General features: G+C 46.2%; 2 protein-coding genes and 1 non-coding gene across 6 annotated transcripts in view; 1 reads left to right on the forward strand and 2 right to left on the reverse strand.

The window, feature by feature from the left end:
* Positions 1-293: 293 nt before the first annotated feature.
* Positions 294-7,299, reverse strand: Bloc1s2 (biogenesis of lysosomal organelles complex 1 subunit 2). Of its 4 annotated transcripts, none has more exons than XM_032892039.1 (5): positions 7,193-7,299; positions 6,797-6,913; positions 3,944-4,063; positions 2,920-3,024; positions 294-639 (listed from the first exon to the last, which is right to left on the reverse strand). In XM_032892039.1, the coding sequence occupies exons 1-5, from the start codon at positions 7,245-7,247 to the stop codon at positions 614-616; spliced, it is 423 nt and encodes a 140-aa protein (XP_032747930.1). In that variant the 5' UTR covers positions 7,248-7,299; the 3' UTR covers positions 294-613. The 4 variants fall into 4 exon arrangements, with proteins under 4 accessions (XP_032747930.1, XP_032747927.1, XP_032747928.1 ...); XM_032892036.1 differs by having other exon boundaries at positions 294-755; XM_032892037.1 differs by having other exon boundaries at positions 294-755; positions 2,886-3,024.
* Positions 7,300-9,324: 2,025 nt separating this feature from the next.
* Pkd2l1 (polycystin 2 like 1, transient receptor potential cation channel) overlaps positions 9,325-22,479 on the reverse strand; it is a 35,806-nt gene continuing 22,651 nt past the window's right edge. The window contains exons 3-15 of the mRNA XM_032895505.1: positions 18,231-18,358; positions 17,564-17,817; positions 16,345-16,569; positions 15,952-16,180; positions 14,944-15,114; positions 14,610-14,791; positions 14,202-14,322; positions 13,062-13,160; positions 12,731-12,852; positions 11,278-11,404; positions 10,593-10,711; positions 10,228-10,351; positions 9,325-9,366 (exon numbers count right to left, since the gene is read on the reverse strand). Of these exons, the coding sequence (XP_032751396.1) occupies positions 9,325-9,366; positions 10,228-10,351; positions 10,593-10,711; positions 11,278-11,404; positions 12,731-12,852; positions 13,062-13,160; positions 14,202-14,322; positions 14,610-14,791; positions 14,944-15,114; positions 15,952-16,180; positions 16,345-16,569; positions 17,564-17,817; positions 18,231-18,358 (1,943 nt within the window). The remainder of the gene's footprint in view (positions 9,367-10,227; positions 10,352-10,592; positions 10,712-11,277; positions 11,405-12,730; positions 12,853-13,061; positions 13,161-14,201; positions 14,323-14,609; positions 14,792-14,943; positions 15,115-15,951; positions 16,181-16,344; positions 16,570-17,563; positions 17,818-18,230; positions 18,359-22,479) is intronic.
* On the forward strand, positions 19,122-19,229 carry LOC116894877. Its single transcript, XR_004387089.1, has one exon. It is a non-coding gene; the product is annotated as a U6 spliceosomal RNA (small nuclear RNA).

Consider the following 22,479-nt stretch of genomic DNA (forward strand, 5'->3'; position numbering starts at 1 on the left):
TCAGAATAAAAAGTGAAGGGGCAGGGGGGAACAGCTCCCTAGTGGAGCCCTTGTGTAGCACATTCAAGGCTGGGGATCAGACCCTGATTGGAGGAAGAGTCAGGTGGAGGGAACTCTCCTATACTGAGCTACTGAAATACCCCCTTCATTCCTTCTCAGTCTTTAAGATCTGGCTTGGAACTGTTTTAGGACTTTGTGTTATTTGCAGTATCATCGGAAGGCGAATTACCGCCACACAGGTAGCAATAAGTTGCAAAAAAAAAACAACAACAACAAAAAAAAAACCCCATATTTGTTTTGTTTTCCTTTTTAATTTAGAATCTTGTTAATAATACATTATATCATCAGTAGAAAACAAAACGAACAAAACAGCCATTTTAGAAAATAACGTGCTAATTGCCCAATACCAGGGAAAGCAGGTCCCCTCCCTGGACTCTACTGGCAAGCCCAGGTATGCCCTGAACTCTAGAGTCTCCATAATGGATGGATGATGAAGCATTCAAGTAAACGGTGAGGCATTCTGGGTGTGAGTTTCTGAGAGGTACCACCTCAGAGGAGACTCCAGGACAGCCGCAGCCCTCCAGTTCATCTGTGGTATCGCGTGGTCTTGGGATTAACCAGCAGTTTTCTTCTGAGGAACTGTGATGATTGTCAGCCTCAGGATTTAGTGGTTATAAAACAACTTCCGTATTAAAAAACACTTGAGACACACGAACACGATTCTCATCGCTTCTCCAACTTCTTGTACTTGGCTTCTATTTGAGGAAGAACAGGAATTGTGTCTTTGAACACTACTGCTCACAAAGATACTTTTTAGTTAGATTTTCAAGCAAGTTCAAATATACCCGTTATATACCCGCTTCAGCCTCATCATCTGCACAGATACAGAGATCACAGATCTGCACCACTTCGAGGGGTCAAACGTAAACACTGGCTGTGAGCCCAAACCTCACACACGAAGTTCTAACTGTATAAGAGCACAGGTTCAGATTGCTCAGACGGAATGTAGCAGGGTCCACTGGCACTGGCCCTGCTGGCAACCTTACTACATTTTAGAAACTACCTTCCAGGAACAATCCCAGGTACCCAGGAACCAGTCTGGAACGCTCAAGAAGTATGGATACATTTCTGTTTTTATGTTTATCTCACCTCTTTCCTCCCTAGCCCTATACCCTACATCCACACAGCCTACACAGGTCTCACAAACTTCCGGCTGCTTCAAACTCACTGCGAAGCTGAGGATGCCCTCAACCTTCCAATTGTCCTGCCTCTCCATCCTTAGTGCTGGAATTACAGACATGTACGACCATGCCCTGACTGTCCAGTGCTGCATACATGCCCAGGACATCGCATCCTTCATGTCCTGGTGATTAGGATTTGCTATTCTTAATCCTAGGACGTCATGAATGACAAGTAGGTCCTCCATCAATTGAGCTGCATTCCTGGTCTTTCTATTCTTTTTTTTTTAAGATTTATTTATTTATTTATTTTTTTTATTTATTTATTTATTTATTTATTTATTTATTTATTTTATACATGTGAGTACAGTGTCACTCTCTTCAGACACACCAGAAGAGGGCATCAGATCCCATTACAGAAGGTTGTGAGCTACCATGTTGCTGGGATTTGAACTCAGGACCTCTGGAAGAGCGGTCAGTGCCCTTAACCCCTGAGCCATCTCTCCAGCCCCTTATGTTCTTATTGTTATCTCTCATTTCAGGAAAGCGATTTGGAAAGATACAAAAACCTAAAGAGATTTAAAATGTCATCAAATAAGCCCAGTACTATGATTTTGTTGTTGTTGTTGTTGTTGTTGTTGTTGTTGCTATTTGTAACGGATTTTCAAACAGCCTGGGCTGGCTAGTCTTGAACTCCTGATCTTCTGCCTCCACCTCCCAAGGGATTACAGGCATGTGCCACCACACCCAAGCCCTTTCTTTGGCCTTTAAAACCTCAAAGCCTTTGGTGTGATGCTTCCTGTATGGTGAGGTTCCCAGATGTAACTGTGAACAGTGAAACTGACTGTTGATCACTACTCTGCTGAGTGGTGACTTACAAACCACTCTCTCCTTTGCCGCGGTGAAGCACAGCAGAGAGCTCCGCCCTGTGACAGGCAGCTGGCTTACGGCTCCTCCATGAGCTTCACCAGCTTTGCCTCTGAAACCACAGCCACCTTCCCCAGAGAGTGGGGAGTTTTAAAAACATCTTAAAAGGTGTCTGGCATATCGATGAAAGCCTTTAAGCATAGTGCTTGGGATACGGAGGCAGGTGGATATCTGTGAATTTGAGGCCAGGCTGGTCAACAAAGTTAGTTCTAGAACAGTCAGGGATACACAGAGAAACCTTGTCTGGAAAAACCAAAAAAAAAAACCAAAACAAACAAACAAACAAACCCCAAAAATCACCTCATAGGGAATAAAGTATACAGTATATGCAAATCATTCAGAATAGTACTATTAAATCAATAACTACAGAAAATGCTACTTAGTACATATTTAATTCCTCAAGTTTTATTTATTTATTTATTTATTTATTTATTTATTTATTTATTTATTTGAGACATTCATTGTATAACCTGACCTGAATACGAATTTACAATCCTCCTGCATCAGCTTCGGGAGTACCGGGCTTACAGATGTGCATCACCATACTTATCAAGTATTCTTTAATCAAATCAAACAGAGGGGCTGGAGAGGTTGCTCAACGGTTAGGAGCACTCGATGTTCTTCCAGAGGAGGGGTTCAATTCCTGACTCACATGACAGCTCGGACCCACTTCTAACTCCAATTCCAGGGGATCCGATGCCCGCTTCCAACCTCCACAAGCACTGCACACTCTCATAGTACACAAACATACACAAACGGCAAAATGTTTATAAAACAAACCTAAAGGATCACGATACGAGTAAAAAACGGTTACCCAGTTTCTTTGAATAAGCATCCAACTTGTAGGCTGCCTGCTCGAGAGCTGCCACCTGCTCCTCAATCACGTTGATCTGATCCAGATATGGCTGCAGTCCGGCATCTTGAAACACAAAGCGCATGTCCAAGTATGGTCGGCAAGTATAGTGAAAGAGGAGAAAGTCAGAAAGCTAGAGTCTGTCCTGCTGAGCCTAACAAAGACCCGGGCAGACGGCAGATGCTCGCCCTAGGAAGACACGGCTGGCTTAGGGGGTACATCAGTAACCCAGGAAAAGCAAGTCATTTCCTCTTCTGGTTTTCCTTCCCAGTAAAGCACTTATTCCTTAAGCAATCCTTCTGCTACTGAGTCTGCATCTTGGCCGTGCCCACATCAAGGATGTCCTAGTGTCAAAGGGCATTTTTTTCAGACCACTCTATATTAGTATTTTCTTTCCTTCTTTCTTTCTTTCTTTCTTTCTTTCTTTCTTTCTTTCTTTCTTTTTCTTTTTCTTCTTTCTTCCTTCCTTCCTTCCTTCCTTTCTTTCTTTCTTTCTTTCTTTCTTTCTTTCTTTCTTTCTTTCTTTCTTTCTTTCTTTCTCCTCTAATAACAGGGTTTCACTATGTAGCCCTGGCTGTTCTGGAACTCATTTGGTAGACCAGGCTGTCCTCAAACCCACAGATATTCCCTGCCTCTGTTTCCTGAGTGCTGAGAGTAAAGGCCCATGTTGCCACACCCAGCTTAAATTAGCATTCTCAATGTGTAGATTTGGGGCTTATAAAATAGTCCTTCGTGGATTTCACTGTTAAATCAAATTCACTAGACTCTCAGCTGTCCACTCTCCTAGGAATACAGTGACTAAAAGCAAGGTTTAGAAGCAGACGCACACCCCCCTTCAGGATGGAAGAAAGCCTCCTTGCTCCGTCAGGCTTTCTGCACCGGGAGCTCCCTGGAGGCAGCGATTGATACCCTGTGCCCTGCTCTTGGGCTCTAAGCACTAAGGAACATGAAGCAGGAGGAGCGCCGGCTGCATCTGAGTACTCACATTTCTGGTTTAAGTCCTTCAGGTTTCTGCTGATGTTTATAGCAATGTCTTTCATTTCAAGGTACTTCAAGCTCGTGAGCTTATTCATATTTTCCAGGAGTTTGTAGTCTTCACTGGTGGCTTTAAAACAAGCAGAAGGTGGGAGACCTTTAATTTGTCAGTAGTTACTGGAATACAGAATACAAAGGAGTGTAGGAAGGGAATGCAGAGTTCAAGGGAGGACCCCAGGAAATGTCAAGAGAGCAGGCTGCTCTCAATCCACGGCATTTATACTTAGCCTATACCCCGAATGTCGGAGTAGAAACTGAGGCAGTAACCAGCGAACTCAACTAAGCAGGGTCCAGAAAGAGTTTGTGTCATGGTTAGAAAAGAAAACAATACACTCTTGTCTAAGTCTTGTCTAAGAAAAGAGAGGTGAAATCGTCTTGGTATTTCTGTAGTATAAAAAAAAATAAGTCAAGCAGTGACAGCACACAACTTTAATCCCAGCACTTGAGAGGCTAAAGCAAGTGGATCTTGGTGAGTTTGAAGCCAGTCTGGTCTATAGAGTGAGTTCCTCAACAGCCAGGGCTACACAGAGAAACCCTGTGCTCAAGAAAATTAAATTATAAAATACATATATATATATATATATTCGTATGAATATATATTATAATGTAACTTGGAGGATCTTCTCATAATATATACAGCATCAGCTAGAGATATAAACCTTATAAGTAGATATGTGTGTATGTACATATGGTATCAACTAGTGTGTGTGTCTGTGTGTGTGTGTGTGTGTGTGTGTGTGTGTGTGTGTGTGTGTGTGTATACATGTAGGTGTGTGCAGACTAGAGGTCAATGAGTCTTTCTCAACTGCTATCTACTTTATTTTTTTCAGACAAGATTTCTCACTGAAAGTGGATCTTACCTATTTACCTAGATTGGCCAACAAGTTGCAGGAATCCTTCTACCTCTACCTGCCCAGAATTCAGCTCATCATGCTTGTGCGCAATCCATCCCCAGAACCCACAGGGTGAAAGGAGGGAACTGACTCCCCAAAGCTGTCTGTCCTCCAACCTCCACGCATAAGCTATACAATGCACGAGCGCCCAATTAGTAAATCACGGTTTTTCTTTAAAAGCATCTGTCCAAGTAAGCATGACAACAGGGAGAAATAACACTGGTTTAACTTTGATAAGCACTTAGAAACTTTAGAATTTTAAGTAATTATCTAAAAAGACAGATTACTTGGGGCTGCAAATGTAGCTCGCTGGACAAAGCAATCACTTTGCCTATGCCAAGCCCCTGGGCTCAGTCCCCAGCAACTCAAAATGAACTGCTCCATTTCCCTCTCCAGAATCTAGGTCCAGAAGAGGTCCCCCTATAAGTTCTTCCTTAGCGATCTTTCTGTGTAGTCTCCACCCACACCACCATGCTGGTGCCTCCTCTGCAAAGACCAGTCTCAGCTCCAGACTCAGATACACCAGGCATCCACCTGGGTGTTCCAGTAACGGCTACAAACAGCTGGGCCAGAACTCAGTTTCCCACAGAAACACTGTTCCTCTTGTCAGCTTCCCCATCTTGGTTGTTGGTCCTACCCCCACTTAAAACCTTACAAGTACCTTCGCCTGCTCAATACCGGACAAAGTCTATGTCTGTCATGTGTTCACCCCAAACTCTCCTTCCCATTCTTATCTTCATTTTGCCTCAGACTCCCAATACTTTCTGGACAACTGCTCCTCTGTTTCTAGTCTCTCTCCTCCACATTTGTTCTCGAGGCTTTCAAATAATAATCTCTCTAAAAACAAGGGCCACATACTTGGAAGCCAGGAAAAGAATGTGTATGGGCGGGGTAATACGAGCGTTTATAATAAACACACAAGGAAGTCATTCCCCTCCTCAGAGGAGTATGCGCTCTCCCAGCCCAGCACTCTCTACTAGTTCTAAGGCACTGGTACAGAAAACTACATCTCTAAACTACAACGAAGGCAAAAACAACAGAACAAGACCAGTGCTAACCGGCAAGGGCCACGAGATCATAAAACCAAACCAAATCATGCCGTCTTTTTAAAACTCTAGTCAAGTAGAGCCCTACAAAGTAAGTTACTACAAACAAACTTTAGAATTTGTGAGGAGAACCCACCAATCTGGATTTTGTTACTTGACCTCTCTTGCTCAAAAGTGAATGATCAGGCTGAGAAATCAGCAACTGACAGCCCCTGCCCCGCCCCCGCCCCTGCCCCTGCCCCCGCCCCTGTCCCCGCCCAACTTCTCTACTAAGCCTTTCCTCATTGATCCTGTCTCACAAATTGATGTGAACATCATTTCTGGGGATGGGGCCTGTGAGAAGGCACTTGCTACCAAGCCTGAGTGTGGTCCTAGTAGCCTACATTGTGTAAGAAGAGAACCAACTCTCACAAGTTGTTCTAAACCTTACACACACACACACACACACACACACACACACACACACACACACACACACCTTTGCACACAAACACAAAGTGTAATTTTCTTCAAGGAGAAGTGAAACAGTGTAAGTAAGCTCTTACGATACCCCACAAGGTCCAGACTCTGTTTTCTGCCTCAGACCTCAGACACAGGTGCAGGGTCACTGAACTAAAATCTAACCATGTCCCAAGGGCGGGTCACCAAATCTTCAGACTAACTTTCTGATCTAATCAAATGCGTGCTTATTTCCCCAATTTCCATTTCCTTCACAACTGTGCTTAAAATACACCTCCCCGGCGGTTCCTTTCCTCCCATTCAACCACGGACTGACAAAGGCTGCAGAAGCACTTCTCAGGTTTCTGCGAAGCCAAATGCAATTACACAAGCGGGATCAGCCAGAAGGGACTGCGTCTCTCTCACCTGTCAGTTCCCCAGTCAAATATGTGGCCATTTTGGAGAACATGTCCCGGCAGAGTTCATTGATGTCAGCTTCTGCAGGCTCCTTTGCTTCCTCAGCTGTCTCCACCGCAGCATCGTCTGCCAAGGAGGAGGTGGGGGTTGAAGAGTAAATGTCCTACACTCAGACCTAATCCAGCCGAAGCGGACTGTTCCAATGTCCTTCCCTACTGGTGCTCCTGACATCATCCCAACGCCCTCCCCTCGCACCCGCCCACCTGAAGCACCAACTCTGTTCCCTTGCTCAGGAGCTAGTCTTGCACCTCAGTGCCCTGACGCGGCAGACAGGTACGCCGGTTCCCGCATCCGGACCCAGCTTCCCCACCATCTGCCACATCTCCATCCACGCCCGGGTAGTACCTCTAGGCGGCTCCTCCCGTCGCGTCGTCGGGACGCCCTCCGCAGCCGCCGCCATGCCCGACCCAAGGCTGCTTCCGGTTCTAGGGGAGTCTGCGCGTGCGCCCCGCGGGAGCTCCGCCCTGCCGCCTGCTCGCAGCTTCCTTGCTTTGGTCGTCTATGCCCAAGTCACACCTCAGAGAATGACCTTTTAACAAAGTCCAAGCATGAAACCGGAACTAAAGCTAAGGCTATTGCGAATTAGCCGGAGGCTGAGATCACAGTACCTGGTGCTAGCAATGCGTTCGTCTCTGCAGCCACACTCTAGAATGGTCACTTGTACCAGCCATGGCTTGTCTTGGGTTGTGGCTCCAGAGTGAACCCATAACTTGTCAGCTGAAGTTATTGGAGAGAGGTGGCCTCTTCCCCAGCCACCAGGACCCTGACATGTTTTGTTCACCAAAGAATTGCTCAGGGGCTCCACACTTTTGCAAGCTGTCTCCCACAAGATTTCGGCCTTGATTCTTGATCCTAAATGCTCTCCCCTTACCTTTCCCATAGCCTTGAACTAATATCAACTCACTGACTCATATCTCTTGAAGTACAAGCTAGCCCCTAATATTTAATTGAAAGGACCTTTCTTGAAGGAAGCTTCCAATGTTGTTGACACATAGGTTTTGTTGATTGTACTTAGTTGTTGCACAAGTCTCATAGGTTTACAGAATGCTTGGGGGATGAGAAGAGGCGGGAGTGACGGTGACGAATGAGAAACGTGTACTAAGATCAATGGAAGGTGTAGACTGTGAGGGAAGGAAAGTCACCGGAGAGGGGGAAAGAGGTGTGTAAGAGTTTTCAGGATGCAGGCTCCTGGGTACCCAAAATCTTGGTGTAAGAGTATTTTTTTACTTAGTCTTGGTTATCCTCCAGCCACTTGTGCTTTCATTCTTCTGCACACACACACACACACACACACACACACACACACACACACACACACACACACCCACACACCCACCCCACAGCTGCACCTGCCCATAAACCTTCCAAACCTATCTCTTCTCTGAAGACTGATTCTCCCTAGGTGCCTTGTCTCCACTGTTTTCTATAGAATAATCATCGAATCTACAAACACTCCTATGAGCCAGGGCTTCTTATTTTAAGAATCCTGAGAGAACCAAGCTCCCTGACATTGACATAACTCCTACTCTGTACGGTCCAGAGAGCGTATATGATGTCTTATGTTTCTATCCTTCTGTCTTCTCTCAATAACCCCAGAAGGAAATGCAAAGACCTGGTTTTCTAAAGAGTTTTATTGATAAATCACCATGGAACCTCACATTGTCCTGGGATGAATAGAGCCAGAGACCACCACACATTAGTCCAAAGATCAGTGAGTCCTGACACCATCTCTTGCTTGGTTCCTTCAGGTTCTGTTTGATTCCAGGTTTGAAGTCTCCTTGGTTCCAAGTAGTCAGTGGAACACCAGAATCAGAAGGCAGGTCCTCCAGAAGAGCCTTCACTGGCTTCACCCTGGAGGGGGTCACTCTTAACTCCTCTGTTGGAATCTCAACACACTAGTATCTTCTTTCCTCTACAACTTCCTTTTCTCCTTTACAGGGAAACTCCATGGGGAAAGGGAAAACCCCCTACACACAACCATGCATGCCAATGGTAGATATCTTGACACACTGGGGAAGGGTAAGAGTTACTGGAATGTATCCTACTCCATCACCTACTCTTTGAGATTCTACCTTTTGACTCATCATGGCTGCCTGAGTTCCTCAGGAAAGTCCTGGCTGTCTCCTCCCTTTTCTTGTTTGTTGTTGGTGTCAATCATTACAGCAGAAGTAAGTGCCCAGGAAGAGAGAGGCCAGGTAGGAAATGCTACTTTACAGAGCTGTGCAACTACATACAGAAACACCGAGGGACAAGCCTAAGCATACTGCCCGGCTACACGCATAGCATTGACTCAGAAGGCCAGATACAGGGTGGAATTCCATAGCAGCTCTCATGAGACATGCTGCCCTACAAAGGGGCAGGGGGTAGAGACGAGGCTTGTGGGAAGGCATAGAGAGAAGAACTTGCCGTCTGTTACTTTAGGACCCCCTTTCCATCCTCTTGCCCACCCTGAACTCCCAAGGGGGCTGGAGTGACAACTAGGATGGATTATAAGGGTTCTCCCAGACAGTTGACTCCTCCTGTTGGAAGAAAAAACAATAGCTCGTTTGAAGGGGAATTTCTTTTTCTCTGAAACTTATTAACAAAGAACCTAGGTTGCTATAGACAGATGTTTGTGTCTCCAAAATCTTGTGCTGACATCCAAATCCCCAATGTGACAATATAAGGAAGTGAAGCCCTTGGGGGTGGGTGGGTGAGAAGGTCATGAGGGTGGAGCCTTTAAAAAGGGAATTAGTGCCCCCCCCCTTTCCTCCCACCACACGAGACTACATCAACTGAGTGGCCTATGAAGCAAGAAGCTGGCTTACACCAGCTCCTGAATCTGTGAGTCGCTTGACCTTGGACCTCCCAGCCTCCCAGATGGTGAGAAATATACTTCAGTTGTTTGCTTATACGCAGTCTATTCTTTCATAGTTTCATAGCTGATCATAACAAATCAAAGACCCTCCTAGGTCAAGGTAATCTATAGGATGGCATAAGCAACTTTCTGGACCTGTCTTCCACCCCACCTCCACGGAGAAACGACCACTGTGAGCATTACTCCTTGGGTTGTTCTAGAATGTCCCTCCCTCCCCATCCAGAAAATAAAATGGACCCCAGCTGTAAAGAAACCAGAGGAGGGCTGGAGGGCTGGAGAGATGACTCAGTGGTTCAGAGCACTGGCTGCTCTTCCAGAGGTCCTGAGTTCAAATCCCAGCAACCACATGGTGGCTCACAACCATCTGTAATGGGATCGGATGCCCTCTTCTGGTGTGTCTGAAGACAGCTACAATGTACTTACATATAATAAATAAATAAATAAATAAATAAATAAATAAATAAATAAATAAATAAATCTTAAAAAAAAATAACTCAAGAGGACCCAACTGGAGGGCACTTGCCATTCCTGGGAAGGGAGCCAACTCCCCTTTCCTCTCCAGCATCTTCAGCTTTGAGCTCAGGGCATCAACCTGGGACACAACTCCTTCCAGAACACGCTGCAGCTGCAGAACTCTCCTTGTGAGCCTGAGTAGGGTTTGAGAGAGAACAAGGGAACAGAAATGGTGTCTGGGTGTGCACGGGGGTGTTGCATTAGGGACAATACAATGGTGTTTGTCTGGATGAGAATGAGGAAGGCAAGGCTCAAGCTTACAGGGAGGGGTCACAGGGGAACAGAAACTCCCGCTGGACCAGCAAAGGGCATTGGGAATTGTGGAAAGAATCTCAAAAGAAGATGTCACAGCCCTGAGTCCCTGCCTTTACATACACGTCGAATTCTTCTCCAGAGACCCAGCTTCGTCCTCTGGCAGCCTCTGCATCCAATTCACCTGGTGGGCTGTGGCCAACAGACCGGCCTAGGTTCTCAATCTCAGCACTGAGGGTCATCTGATCGGGAAGTCGGATGTTAGAGGGGAGAAGATGAGTCTGGAGAGTCCCCGGCTTTTGATCCAGCCTCTGCTGTGAATCACAGTCCCAGGCTTGAGCTTCTGTTCTCTGTTCGTCCTCCTTATGTCTGGGAACACTGCCCTTCGATTTTCTGACTTCCATTTAATAGGCATGGAGCAGGCATAGTGGGATCAATTTTAAAATTCCAAGAAAACAAATCTCATAGAGGATTATCAAGAATTATCTTGGGAACTGGTCCCTCTTGCAGAGCAATGGTTCTGAACCTCGGCAGTATGGTGGAAACACGTAGCAGATCTTATAAAGTTCTAATGTTTTAGCCCTACCGCCCAGAGTTTTCCCATCTGATTGCTCTAGGACATGGGGACTGAGGTTTAAAGGCTCTCCCAAATATTTAATATACAGCAGTTTGAGAACCATTATACTGGTGAGTTGGTTCTCACTCATTTGCGAGGACACTCAACTTGGGTTTGGCTTGGGTGTGGTGGGGAGGGAGGGCACGCAAGTGATGTGTATTTACTTCTTCCCCACCAAACCATCCTGCTTACCCTCTCCTCTTCCAGCCCCTGTCGCATCTGGGCCTGCTCCTCCTCATCCAGTATGCGATCCCCATCCCGATCAAACCTGGTGAAGGCAGCCGAGAGCTCAGAGATCTCACGCTCTGCGTGCCCCAGCCTAAGAAGAACAAGGGGTTGAAGCAACTGTAACCACTCAAACGTGGCCTCCCAGCCCCTTCACCGGACTCTTGTCTTGATCTCTGCATGTTGCTTTCTGGAAAAGAAGAGGATCACATGGAGAAGCCAGGATCTTCAGGGTCTTGTGATTCTAGCCCCCAACGAGTTCTTTCGTGTCTCCCTCACAGCCGGCTCTTACTGGCTAAGTTAGGACCTCAGGATCTTGCTTTTTTTTTTTTTTTTTTTTTCAGAGCTGGGGACTGAATCCAGGGTCTTGCGCTTCCTAGGCAAGCGCTCTACCCCGGACCTCAGGATCTTAGACACAGATTATTCCATTTCTTTGCCCCTGGACAACCAGATGCCATCACCACAGGTCTAGAAATCTATCCTCCATAAACAGAATAATTAATATTTTTAATGAATAATACCCGAGCGTGGTGGAAGATGTCTATGATTCTTAGGTATTTGAGAAGCTGGTGGTGGAGGAAGAATCAAATCCAGTCCGAGAGGAACCTTGGCCCTCAAGTGAGACCCAGGTCAAAACTAACAAAATGGATAGGAAGTGCACATCCGAGATTCCCTGCTTTTAAAGCCCCAATAAGCATCCTATTCCTCGGATCCAGTGGTGATGTTCAAGGCCTTTCCTGACATGGCCCTCTCAGTCCCTCCTGTACCTCACCATTCACTTGAAGGCTTAACAATGCTCAGCTATCACACTGGCCTTCCTCGGCTTGTCCACTCGTAAGCTAGGCATTCTACAAACTCCTTTCCAGTCAACACCTCTTCCTGGAAGCCTCCCTTTAATCTCAAAAAGGATCGCTAACCCTCTTTGGTCCATGCCTCCCACTCTTCCCTCACTTCTGTTTTTTTTTTTTTTTTTTTGGAGCTGGGGACCAGAACCCAGGGCCTTGCACTTGCTAGGCAAGCGCTCTAACCACTAAGCTAAATCCCCAACCCCTCACTTCTGTTCTTGAACTTTGTGTCTTGGCTTATTTGCATGCGTGCCTTTGGGCTCCTAGGAGACAAAGATTTTTGTCTCATTTAATTACGTCACTTCCTGTTCATGCCTGGTCCACAGAGGGACCTTACGATATATTTACCCAATATTTTGGGTGGAGTATATATAATAATAGGGTAATTACACTGTTTGTTCTATTAGGTGTAAGAGTTGCTCACCAAGGCCCAGAATTTGTATAGACTATGGTCAGGGATCAGGAGCCCCTAAGTCAAGATCAGAGGTCCATAGACCAAGGCGTATCAGCAAAGTTGGGGATCACAAACTTTTAGACCAATATCAAAGAAGGTTGTTGGATCTCCGTTTGCTCACTCCCTCAAGGTGTTGGTGAAGCCTTCAAACTGGATCTCCGGCTCCCCGCCCTTCAGGACCTTCTGCACATCTGAAACCCGCTCTTTCCTCAGACGCAGCCTTTGTAGGGTCTTGCGGTAGCTCTGAAAGGGAGAGGAAGTGGGCAGAAGTGCTGACAGGGTCCTCAGCACCATTCCTCCCGCCCCCAACTGAAGATATCAAGCCCCTGGTACAAGTCAAAGGCATTCAAGAGCACAGGCTCCTGCACCAATCAAGAACAGTCCACCACGGCACAGCGCCTCAGAACCAAACCTGGATGTAGAGATGCTATGGAAAGAGAGGACGTAGTCACCTGTTTCAGGAGGTCAGAAAGCTGCAACTGATCCTTCTGGCCAGCCAGCTCCTCCTTGACCTCTGAATATGTGTCGTTGATGATGGCCAGGAACATGTTCTAAAGGATAAAGTAGGGACATGGTTGCTTTTGGCTTTTGAGGCAGGATCTTTCTATATATCCCCGACTATCCTAGAATTTGTTATGCAGACCAGGCTGGCCTCAGACTCACAGAGAGCTACCTGCTTTGACTTACCCCATCATGCCTCACTTGTGACCTAGGTTTTCACCTTCGAACCCACTAAAAGCCCTGAGCCCTCTTACCCTAAGTTCCACACATATGTTTTCAACCTCAGTACTCAATTCCACCCATACCTGCCTCTCAAGAGTCTGAAAGTCTTCCTTTTGGCGCGTGTCAATGACCATGTTTGCTCATTGATCTGCGGTTTCTCATTCTCAGACACTACAATAAACACCAAGCTGTCACAGCATGCGGTGTGGACCTAACCTATAACAGGGCCCAGCAATCACTAAAGTCATCAGTTTTTCAATGTGATGGTACACACGTGCTCTCTTCTTTACCATCGATGTCAATTCCAGGCCTGTGTCTCCTTCAGTTAATCAAATAAGAACACCTTCTCTTAATATTAATAAAAATCAGACTCGGGACCTTAGAGAGATAACTTGGCACTTATGATGGTGTGTGAACATATATGCAAGCAAAACGCACACACATAAAATAAGATAAATCTTTAAGAATTAAAAAGAAATAGATTCCAGATATTTCTCCGATGGCAAGAAGAGGAAATGACCACCAAACATTGGTAGTACAAGCCACCAGGAGATCCCCAGAGGAAAGGGTCTCTTAGAAAACAGATACAGAAGCCTCCAGAGGTCTCTGCTTCTCCTCATAAGGCACCCCTCCCCTTCCTGTCCTTGGAAGATGAGGAGTTGGTTTTCCTGGAAGACTCTGGAATTTCCTGTATACACACCACCTGGCCATCTGGTATCATTGCTACATTAACTGGCTCCCAGAAAACCACACATATGGACTTTCCCTATGCTGTGAGAAACCAGCTATAATCCTAAGTGGGAGACATATGGGGTCAAACCCCAACCTTGAAGACCCTCTATGTCAGCAGCCCACAGAGGGACCCTCACCAGGAGCACAAAGAAGACGAAGAAGACATAGGTGACGAAGTACACAGGGCCCAGGATTCGGTTGGCATTGTCGATGGCGTTGTAGTCAAAATCCCCGAGGATTATCCGGAACTGAGTGAAACTGAGAGACCAGAGACCTGGGCTTCACACAGAACCTAGCCAACATTTGCCCCAATCCATACCCCACCCCACTCTCCTAACCATAAACAGACCCCTCAGTGCACCTTATACAGCACACCCAACGTAACAGACAACAGCAGGTGGGAGAATTACTTGCGAGCACACCCGGACATGCTCAGATACTTTTTAAGCATTGATGCACCCGTACACTTTCCCTTCTTCCCCACGGTCACACAAAGCCCGGAAGCTGGAGGTTGAGGGACCCAAGGGTGGGGACAGGACACGTACATGCACTTGACGAAAGTGCTAAAGCTTTCTACTTGGGTCCCGAAAAGCAGGTAGCCGAGCTGGGCGTAGGCGAAGAAGACAATGAAGAACATGATGGCGAAACCCAGGATGTCCTTGGCACAGCGAGCCAGGGTGGAGGAGAGCTGGGTCATGGTCTTGTTGAAGCTGATGTACTTGAATATCTGCAGGGGCCGCGGTGAAACACGGGAAAGAGAAAAGATGAAGAGCACAGAACGGATGGAGGCCACTGACCGTAACACACGAAATGAGAAGGAGGAGATCCGCCTAGGGGGAGAGGGCCTGGGGGCAGGGCTGGGAGGCAAGTCCCCGGTACCTTGATCCAAGCAAAGAAAAGGTTGACCGCGTTCATGTTATTGTACTGAGTCTGCCAGAAGGCCAGGAACTCAAAGTCTGGATACGTGTCTGGCTGCTGTAGGAGCTCTCCCATCAGTCGGTTCACTTCCAGGGTTCGGAATACATGGAACCCCACAGCCACGATGGCGAGCTGCCGCAGAGGAGTCATGGGGGCGGGTATCAGAGAAGTCAAGGCGATCTTAAAGGATGTTCAAAGATGAGCTCCCAGAGGAGAGCCAGGACAGAAGAAATTATCTGCTGGATCTTCACTAGCTTTTACAATGTCCAAAAGCCCAAGAGAAGGCTTTGGGGCCATTGGTTGTAAAGAACTATGGGAAAAGCTGCCTAAGAACATGATATCCTCCATCCCTACCACTCCTAAGCCTTGGCCAAAATAAACCCATGTGTGGGCCAGCAAGATGGCTCAGCAGGTAAATATGCTTGCTGTCAAGCCTGGCCGCCTGGCTTTGTTTGATCTCTCTCTCTGGGACTCATATGGTGGAGAGAGAGAGCCAACTCCCATAGGACCTCTGTAAGCACAGTGTTGTGTGTGCACATGTGCACAAGCACACACACACACACACACACGCATTCACACAAATACATATAAAAATAAAACAACCGAATGAATGTGTCATGTTAGTAGAAGGAGATACCAATGAAAGGAACAGAGTATTCAAACCAAGAAGAGAATGGCAGGGTTCTCAAGAGGTTAGGTCTTAGAACAAAAAGCAGAAGAGACTCAGAATAGATTCAGGTCTATTCTGATACACAAGGAAAAAGGAGGGCCCATTCACGGGTGAGAAAGATGACGTGTAAGGCAAGATTTCCCGAGGTCTGGGCCAGGCGGCTCCAACCTTTCTCTCTGAGAGGCTTAGCACAGGGCTTGTAGTAAGTCAAAAGGAGGGCTTGAGCCTCCAAAGGGAAGAACTCAGACCTCCATCAAGGCAGAGTCTCTCCACCCTCCAAAATGTCCCACGTCCCTCACCAAGATGACCACCAGGTCCAGAATGTTCCAGACGCTGCTGAGGTAGCGAAACCGATGCACGCGGATTTCCAGGATTTCCTCCACCACATAGTAGAAGATGAAGATGCAGAAGATGACTTCACAGCCCACAATGAAGAAGTCCCAGTTATTCACGTAGCGGATCAGCTTAACCGTGCGGATCTGCCAGGACGGGATGGCCCCTCCTGTGGCTGGGAACTCTACCACCAGTCTGTGAGGAAGGCGAGGGAGCTAGTAGGGACTGGGTTGAGGCAGCTCCTCCTCCTTCCCTGGTTCCTCACACCCAGCACAGGGTACCTGGTGGGGAAAGGTCTCAAGCACATCAGATGAGCCAGGGACCATGGTCAGAGAGTGCAGTGTAGAAAGGGCGCTTACCTCAGAATACAGAAGAGATTAATGTTGGCATTGTAGACAGAGAAGTCGATAAAGACCACACGAGTGCCCCTGTCTAACCATAGTCCCTCCTGGAGTCCTTGGAGGGCCTCCGCACTGACTTGTCTGGATCCTGGAAGATCCAAGTAGTAGCCACCTCCACTGTAGCTGGTGAGCTTGCCCCAGTGGGAGGAGCCCCCCAGCTCATTCTGTGAATGGTATGTCCACCTGCCAGAAGGGAAAAGGCCATTTGAGCCGAGAGGTCAGAACCAGGCTAAACGCTCACCCTGTAAGGCAATTATGAATTGCCTGGCTTTACAGTGCCCACATGCACTGAGTATCTAGAGATATGTACTGTACTATACATGTATATGTGTGCATATATTATATGTGGTACATACGTTTGTGAGAAGCATATCTTGTATGCCCTATAGGTGATAGCACATAGAGTGCACATAATATCATATATAATACATGCTTTACATGTGTCATTTATTTTCTTACTAAACTTGTTTGGGAAAAGAGGAAAAACACTGTCCATATTTTGCAGCAGAGGAAATGAAGATTGGGGAGTTCCAAGACAGCTATTTGGCGATTGTCCTGAAACTCAAAACCTAAGTTTCTTTTCCGCTAGGTGAATGCGCTCTTGGTGCCAGGTTGCCTAGTTACATGAAGGAAACACTTGGGCCATTAATCCGGGCATGATCTTTCCAGTTCCTGTGCTTCCACCCCAGGATTCTTTGTTCTAGCACCCCCATCATTCCTCCCCTGATTTCTTTCCTACCCACACCTCTCTTTACCTATCCTCTCTACCCTCTTCCTTTCCTCTCTTCATTCTTCACCCATCTTCCATCCCTTGCTGCTTCCTACATCAAATCCCAGAGAGTCAAATTCTCCAAACCACGGACTTCTCTCATGAACCACCCACCCCCCCCTTCGCCCATGGGACTCTGCCTTCAAGAAAGGATGGGACTGTCACCCTGTGTGTGGGGACAAGGCCAGAGGCAGTGTCTTTTCTGCTAATCTGCCTCCTGTACACCTGAATGACACACGCCAAAGAGTGTCAACGAATCATCGTTGAGATTCAGAGAGAGGTCCCCAAGTCCCCAGAGGTGCCCACCCCCAAGGTCTTCTTAAGTTCAGTAGAAGTCTTTCCCCACACTCTGGAGTGACAGGCAAGTTCAAAGGGGTGGCCCTATGCTCTTGGCAGGGACTCACTCACGCTGTTCCGTTGCGAGGTCCAAAGGGGAGCTGATCTTCTTTGTCCGGAGAGTAGACGTCATAACAGTTCAAAATGTCCTCCCGGAAATCTTCGTGAACCACACAGGAGTCGTTGCATACCCGCAGCTGCCGCAACCTCGGGACCCCCAGGAGCAGGTTCTCGTAGTAGATGAAAGAGTGGGAGCTGCTCCCCAGGCTCTGGTTGTTGTACCACTTTGTCCAGTACAAACTGTCCAGGAGTGGGCCCTGAGCAAACTGGACCAGAAGCTGGGTTGGGCCTGGTCCAGCCTCCTGCTAACTCTAGCACATGGTCTTTGCCCTTGTACCCTGCGCCCTCTATTTTTTGGATCCCCACAGTTGACCTTCCCAACTTGTCCAAAAATACAGTCTAAAATATTGTATTCTGAGATTTTAGCTTCCCTTCTGACTCAAATGCAAGTCTGGCTCCTGCTGGTCAACCCCCAGATAGATACCCTCATCTCTCTCCAACCTCCACCTGTACTCTGTCCAATCTATTAATTCAGTTTTATCCTTTAATTTGCCCTGGTTCCAGACTAATCTCCCTGGACCCTGCCCTGTGTCTCGGACCATTAAGAAGGAGGCCCTAGGGGTGGAGGATGGAAGGTGGGGTGGGGGGTGAGGGGTGGTGAAAGCCCGGGGTTACTCACATCCCAGAAGTCTGACATGCTGCTGATGGTCTGGAAGGAGACTCCAGACTCTGATGGGGTGTGAAGGAACAGCTCGGACATCACTTTGGTGTAGTAATAGGCACTAGAACTTGTCATTCCGTAGGTCACTAGAACACAACCCAAGAGGCATGTCCTCAAGGTCATCTTCCCAAAGGAGTCAGGAAAGCCCACTGCCCTGGGATCAGATGGGGTAGGAGCCCGTCAGACATTCCCCAAAGGTCAGGGAGGGTGGCTTTACCACTAGGGGTTCTGGGGGGATGCTTTAGGGAAGGGAGTGACTGCAAGGTCGTCTAGAATAGCCGCATCCTACTTGGTAATTCTGTTGGCATCGTCATTCTGAAATCTCACTTTTCTCCCTAGACTCAGCCTCACTGCCTAGTTCTTTCATGACAGATTAAAAGATGTCTGCACTCGGCCGGGTTTCCCTCTATTTGTTCTTGATTTTCACTTCTAAATTCTAGAGTAAGACCCGGGCTAAACGTCTTGCAATGGAGAGGAAGCATCCTGACTTCTAGTGTCACTGATCCTAAAGCCATGGGAGTAGCGAATAGGCATAGTGGGCACCATAGCGACACCAGGATCTCCTGGGAACAGGGTTCATTGCATTGCAGATCAAAATCAATCAATCAATCAATCAATCAATCAATCAATCAATCTGGCCTCTGTTCTGAATAATGGCGCCTCAGTCAACCACTCTAATGCTCAAAGACCCAGCCCTGGGTGGTGAAAATACAGAAGCTCTAAATTTCCATGCTTAAAGGCGAGGTTTAAAATGTTTACACCACTTGTTTCATAGGTTGTCCCTCACCAGGGGCTTGTCTGGTGTTTCCTCGTGACTACATTCAGGTGATGTGTTTTAAGGAGACGGCCGTGCTCGCTTCAGCAGCACATATACTAACATTGGAACGATACAGAGAAGATTAGCATGGCCCCTGCGCCAGGATGAAGGAGACAGCCCCATGGTGATGTTGTGTTCATCATAGTGCATCATGTGGAAGACACAGGTTGTCTGCTGATGCCTTACTACTGAAGTTAATTCTGATCCCTTATTAATGGTGCCTGCTAGGCGGTAGTGGCGCACACCTTTAATCTCAGCAATCGGGAGGCAGAGGCAGACAGATCTCTGAGTTCAAGGCCAGCCTGGTCTACAAAGTGAGTTCCAGGACAGGCAGAGCTGTTACACCGAGAATCCCTGTCTCAAACAAACAACAGAAAAGATGGTGCCTACTATGTTTCTTCAATGTAAAATTATAGTTTCCCTTTTTAGAAGTAATATAGAATGTAGTCTCACACTATATAAATATCTTATTCATCTTTTACCTGTGAGATGCAAATATTCATTGATGAATTTTATCTAATTATTACCAAGATGATTGTCAAATGGTGAGTTTGTTTTCCATCAATTGTTTCTTTTACAATAGCTGATTTTGGTTGTTTGAATAACAATGGCTGCCAGAGACTCATATATTTTAATGCTTAGTCACCAGGGAGTGGAACTCTTTAAGAAGGATTACAAGGAGGTGTGGTTTTGTTGGAGGAAGTGTATTGCCAAATCTCTCCTCCTCCTCTTCATCCTCTTCCTCCTCTTCCTCTTCTACTTCTCTCTTTCTCTCTCTTGTCTCCTCTCTCTCTCTCTCTCTCTCTCTCTCTCTCTCTCTCTCTCTCTCTCTCTCTCCCCCTCCCCAATCCTCTTCTCACTCTCCCTCTTCCCCCCTCTCTCTCTCTCTGCCTACAGATCAAGATGTAGCTCTCAGCTGCTGTTCCAGTGTCAAACATGCTACCATGTTCCCTGTTATGATGATGATGATGGACTGACTCTCTGAAACTGTAAGCCAGCTCCCAGTTAACTGCTTTCAGTTTTAAGAGTTGCCTGGCTCATGGTGTCTCTTCACAGAAATAGGACAGTGAATGAATCATTTGTGCTCTTTTTAGGATTTTATTTATCAGTTTGGACTCATGAATGCTTAGTTGTCTCCTCCCCCACACCCTATGGGCTCTAATTTGTTATTATTATTTATCTTGTTACCCAGTGGAGTTTGGTTTGCTTGTTTTGTTTTTGAGACATGGTCATTCTACACAGTCCTGGCTGCTATTAAGCGAGCTTTAAACTCACAGAGCTCTGCCTGCTCAACCATGTGTAATAAGAGCTTCTGAGATGGATCCTGGGTCATACTCTCTCTTTTGCTAGAACAGCTACTAGTGAATTAATTGGTGAAATTGCAATAAGGGCTGTTCATTAAACGGTGTAGGGGTGGTGCTGATGCTAAGGTCCTGTTCCCCAGTTAGTTCTTGATCTATCAGTAAAGAAGCCACGGGCCAATTGCTGTGGAGAGGAATAGGCGAGATTTCTGGGTCCCCATAGCAAAGCACACAGACTCAAGGAGAGGAGAGAGAGAGTTCGCCGTGCTGTGGAGAGTGAAAAACCAAGCAGCCACGTAAGATCTCAGGTGGAGTGACCACAGGCTACTTCTACAGGCAGAAGCTTGGAGGTGTTGAGTTGGGACTAGATGTAACTGAGCAGCTAAAGGTGAGGGTAGGTGGAGAGGTGGGGAGCTAAGAGTATTGATGAGGGCGCGCTTCTCCAGCGGGAGATAAGTAGCACCCAGCAATTGTGCCAAAAAGGCAAGTTGAAATTGAACAACAGTGTGTGTCTGTGTTTTTCATCCGCAAATCCAATATTCTCTGGGCAGGGGGAGGTGGCTATTTGTTCCCAGAGCTTAGGCAGGGTAGCAAAAGCCACACGCAACAAAATGGCAGTACTAGATCAATGACAGTATCTTAATTTTGACAATAGACTATTCCCCATGTTAAGAATATATACATTAAGGTATCTGGGAACAAAGAGGTTTTACATCATCACATCTTAGAATTTACTTTCAAAAGACAGTGGGGGAAGGATGGGGCTAAGCAGCATCTTCACGTTTAAGTATTTAAGTGAACCTATGAATTTTTTATATCTTTATTATAATTTCCTGTATGTGTGTAATCGTATTAGAATTTTACAATAGGGTTTCTCACCTCTTGTAAGCAATTCCTTTAAAAAATATTTTTCTTCAATGGAACTCAGATACTAATATCTGACAAAGTCATCTTTGAACCAAAATAAATCAGAAGAGATAGAGAAGTTTACTTCATATTGATTAAGGAAATAGATCATTAAGAGGCTATAACAATTCTAAACATATATGCACTAAACTCTGTTGCACCCAATTTCATGAAACTAGCACTACTGTATATAGTAGCATAGATTAGCTTCAATGCAATAAAAGTGTGTGGGAAGAAGCAACAATTAACAATTAAATGGCTGAAGAAGCAGCCCAAAGCACATAAGAAGTCTTTACTAGCTGCACATCTAACCAGATGCTAATACCAGGCATATATAAAGAGTTTTTAAAATTAAATAATAAAGTAGTCTAATCAACACATGTGCAAGTGAAATGAACAGTTTTTGAAAGATGAAGTACAAGTAGCTAATTATGTGAAACTATCCTACATGTTTAGCATCAGAGAAATGCCAATCCAATCAAAAGCAGGCTGGGATTCCCTCGCACTCTGGTCTGAATGGCCATCATTAAGGAAATAACAATAAATGCTGACAAGAATGGAAGTGGAAGGAGCCCTCATATCCTGCGAATAGAAACATAAATTCAACCATCCACTGTGGAAATCAGTATGGAGGCACCTCACAAAGTCAAAACTAGAACTACAGAGTGTTGTGGCTGCACCATGCCTAGGAATGTCTCTAAAGTAATCCAAGTTCTAAGGAATCCAAGGTAGTGGAGTCACCTGCAGGCCCACGCTCACTAGAGCGGTATTCACAGCCAAGTTGTACAATCAGCCTGCGTATCCATCAACAGACAATACAGCACTATAAAATCAGAGGCAAAGAGGAATGAAATTATATCATCTGTAGGGGAAGTGATGGAATGGGAGATCATTATATTAAACAATTAGACCCAGAAAGAAGAATACCAAATAGTTTCTCTCATGTGTGGATCCAAGCTTGATTTTACACAAACACACACACACATGCACACACACACACACACACACACACACACACACTCCACATGCAAGCACGCACACAGGTGTGAGCGTATAAAAGGGAGGTACAAGAAGGAGGAGGAGGAGAAGGGTAAAAGGAGATATTGTTTTTAAGGAGCGAGTCTAATCAAAGTTTTTAATATGCTTGAATGAAGGTATCTTTATGAGGGATGGAAAAATGTTT

Source organism: Rattus rattus, chromosome 2 (assembly GCF_011064425.1).
Source record: "Rattus rattus isolate New Zealand chromosome 2, Rrattus_CSIRO_v1, whole genome shotgun sequence".
Taxonomy (NCBI): Eukaryota; Metazoa; Chordata; class Mammalia; order Rodentia; family Muridae; genus Rattus; species Rattus rattus.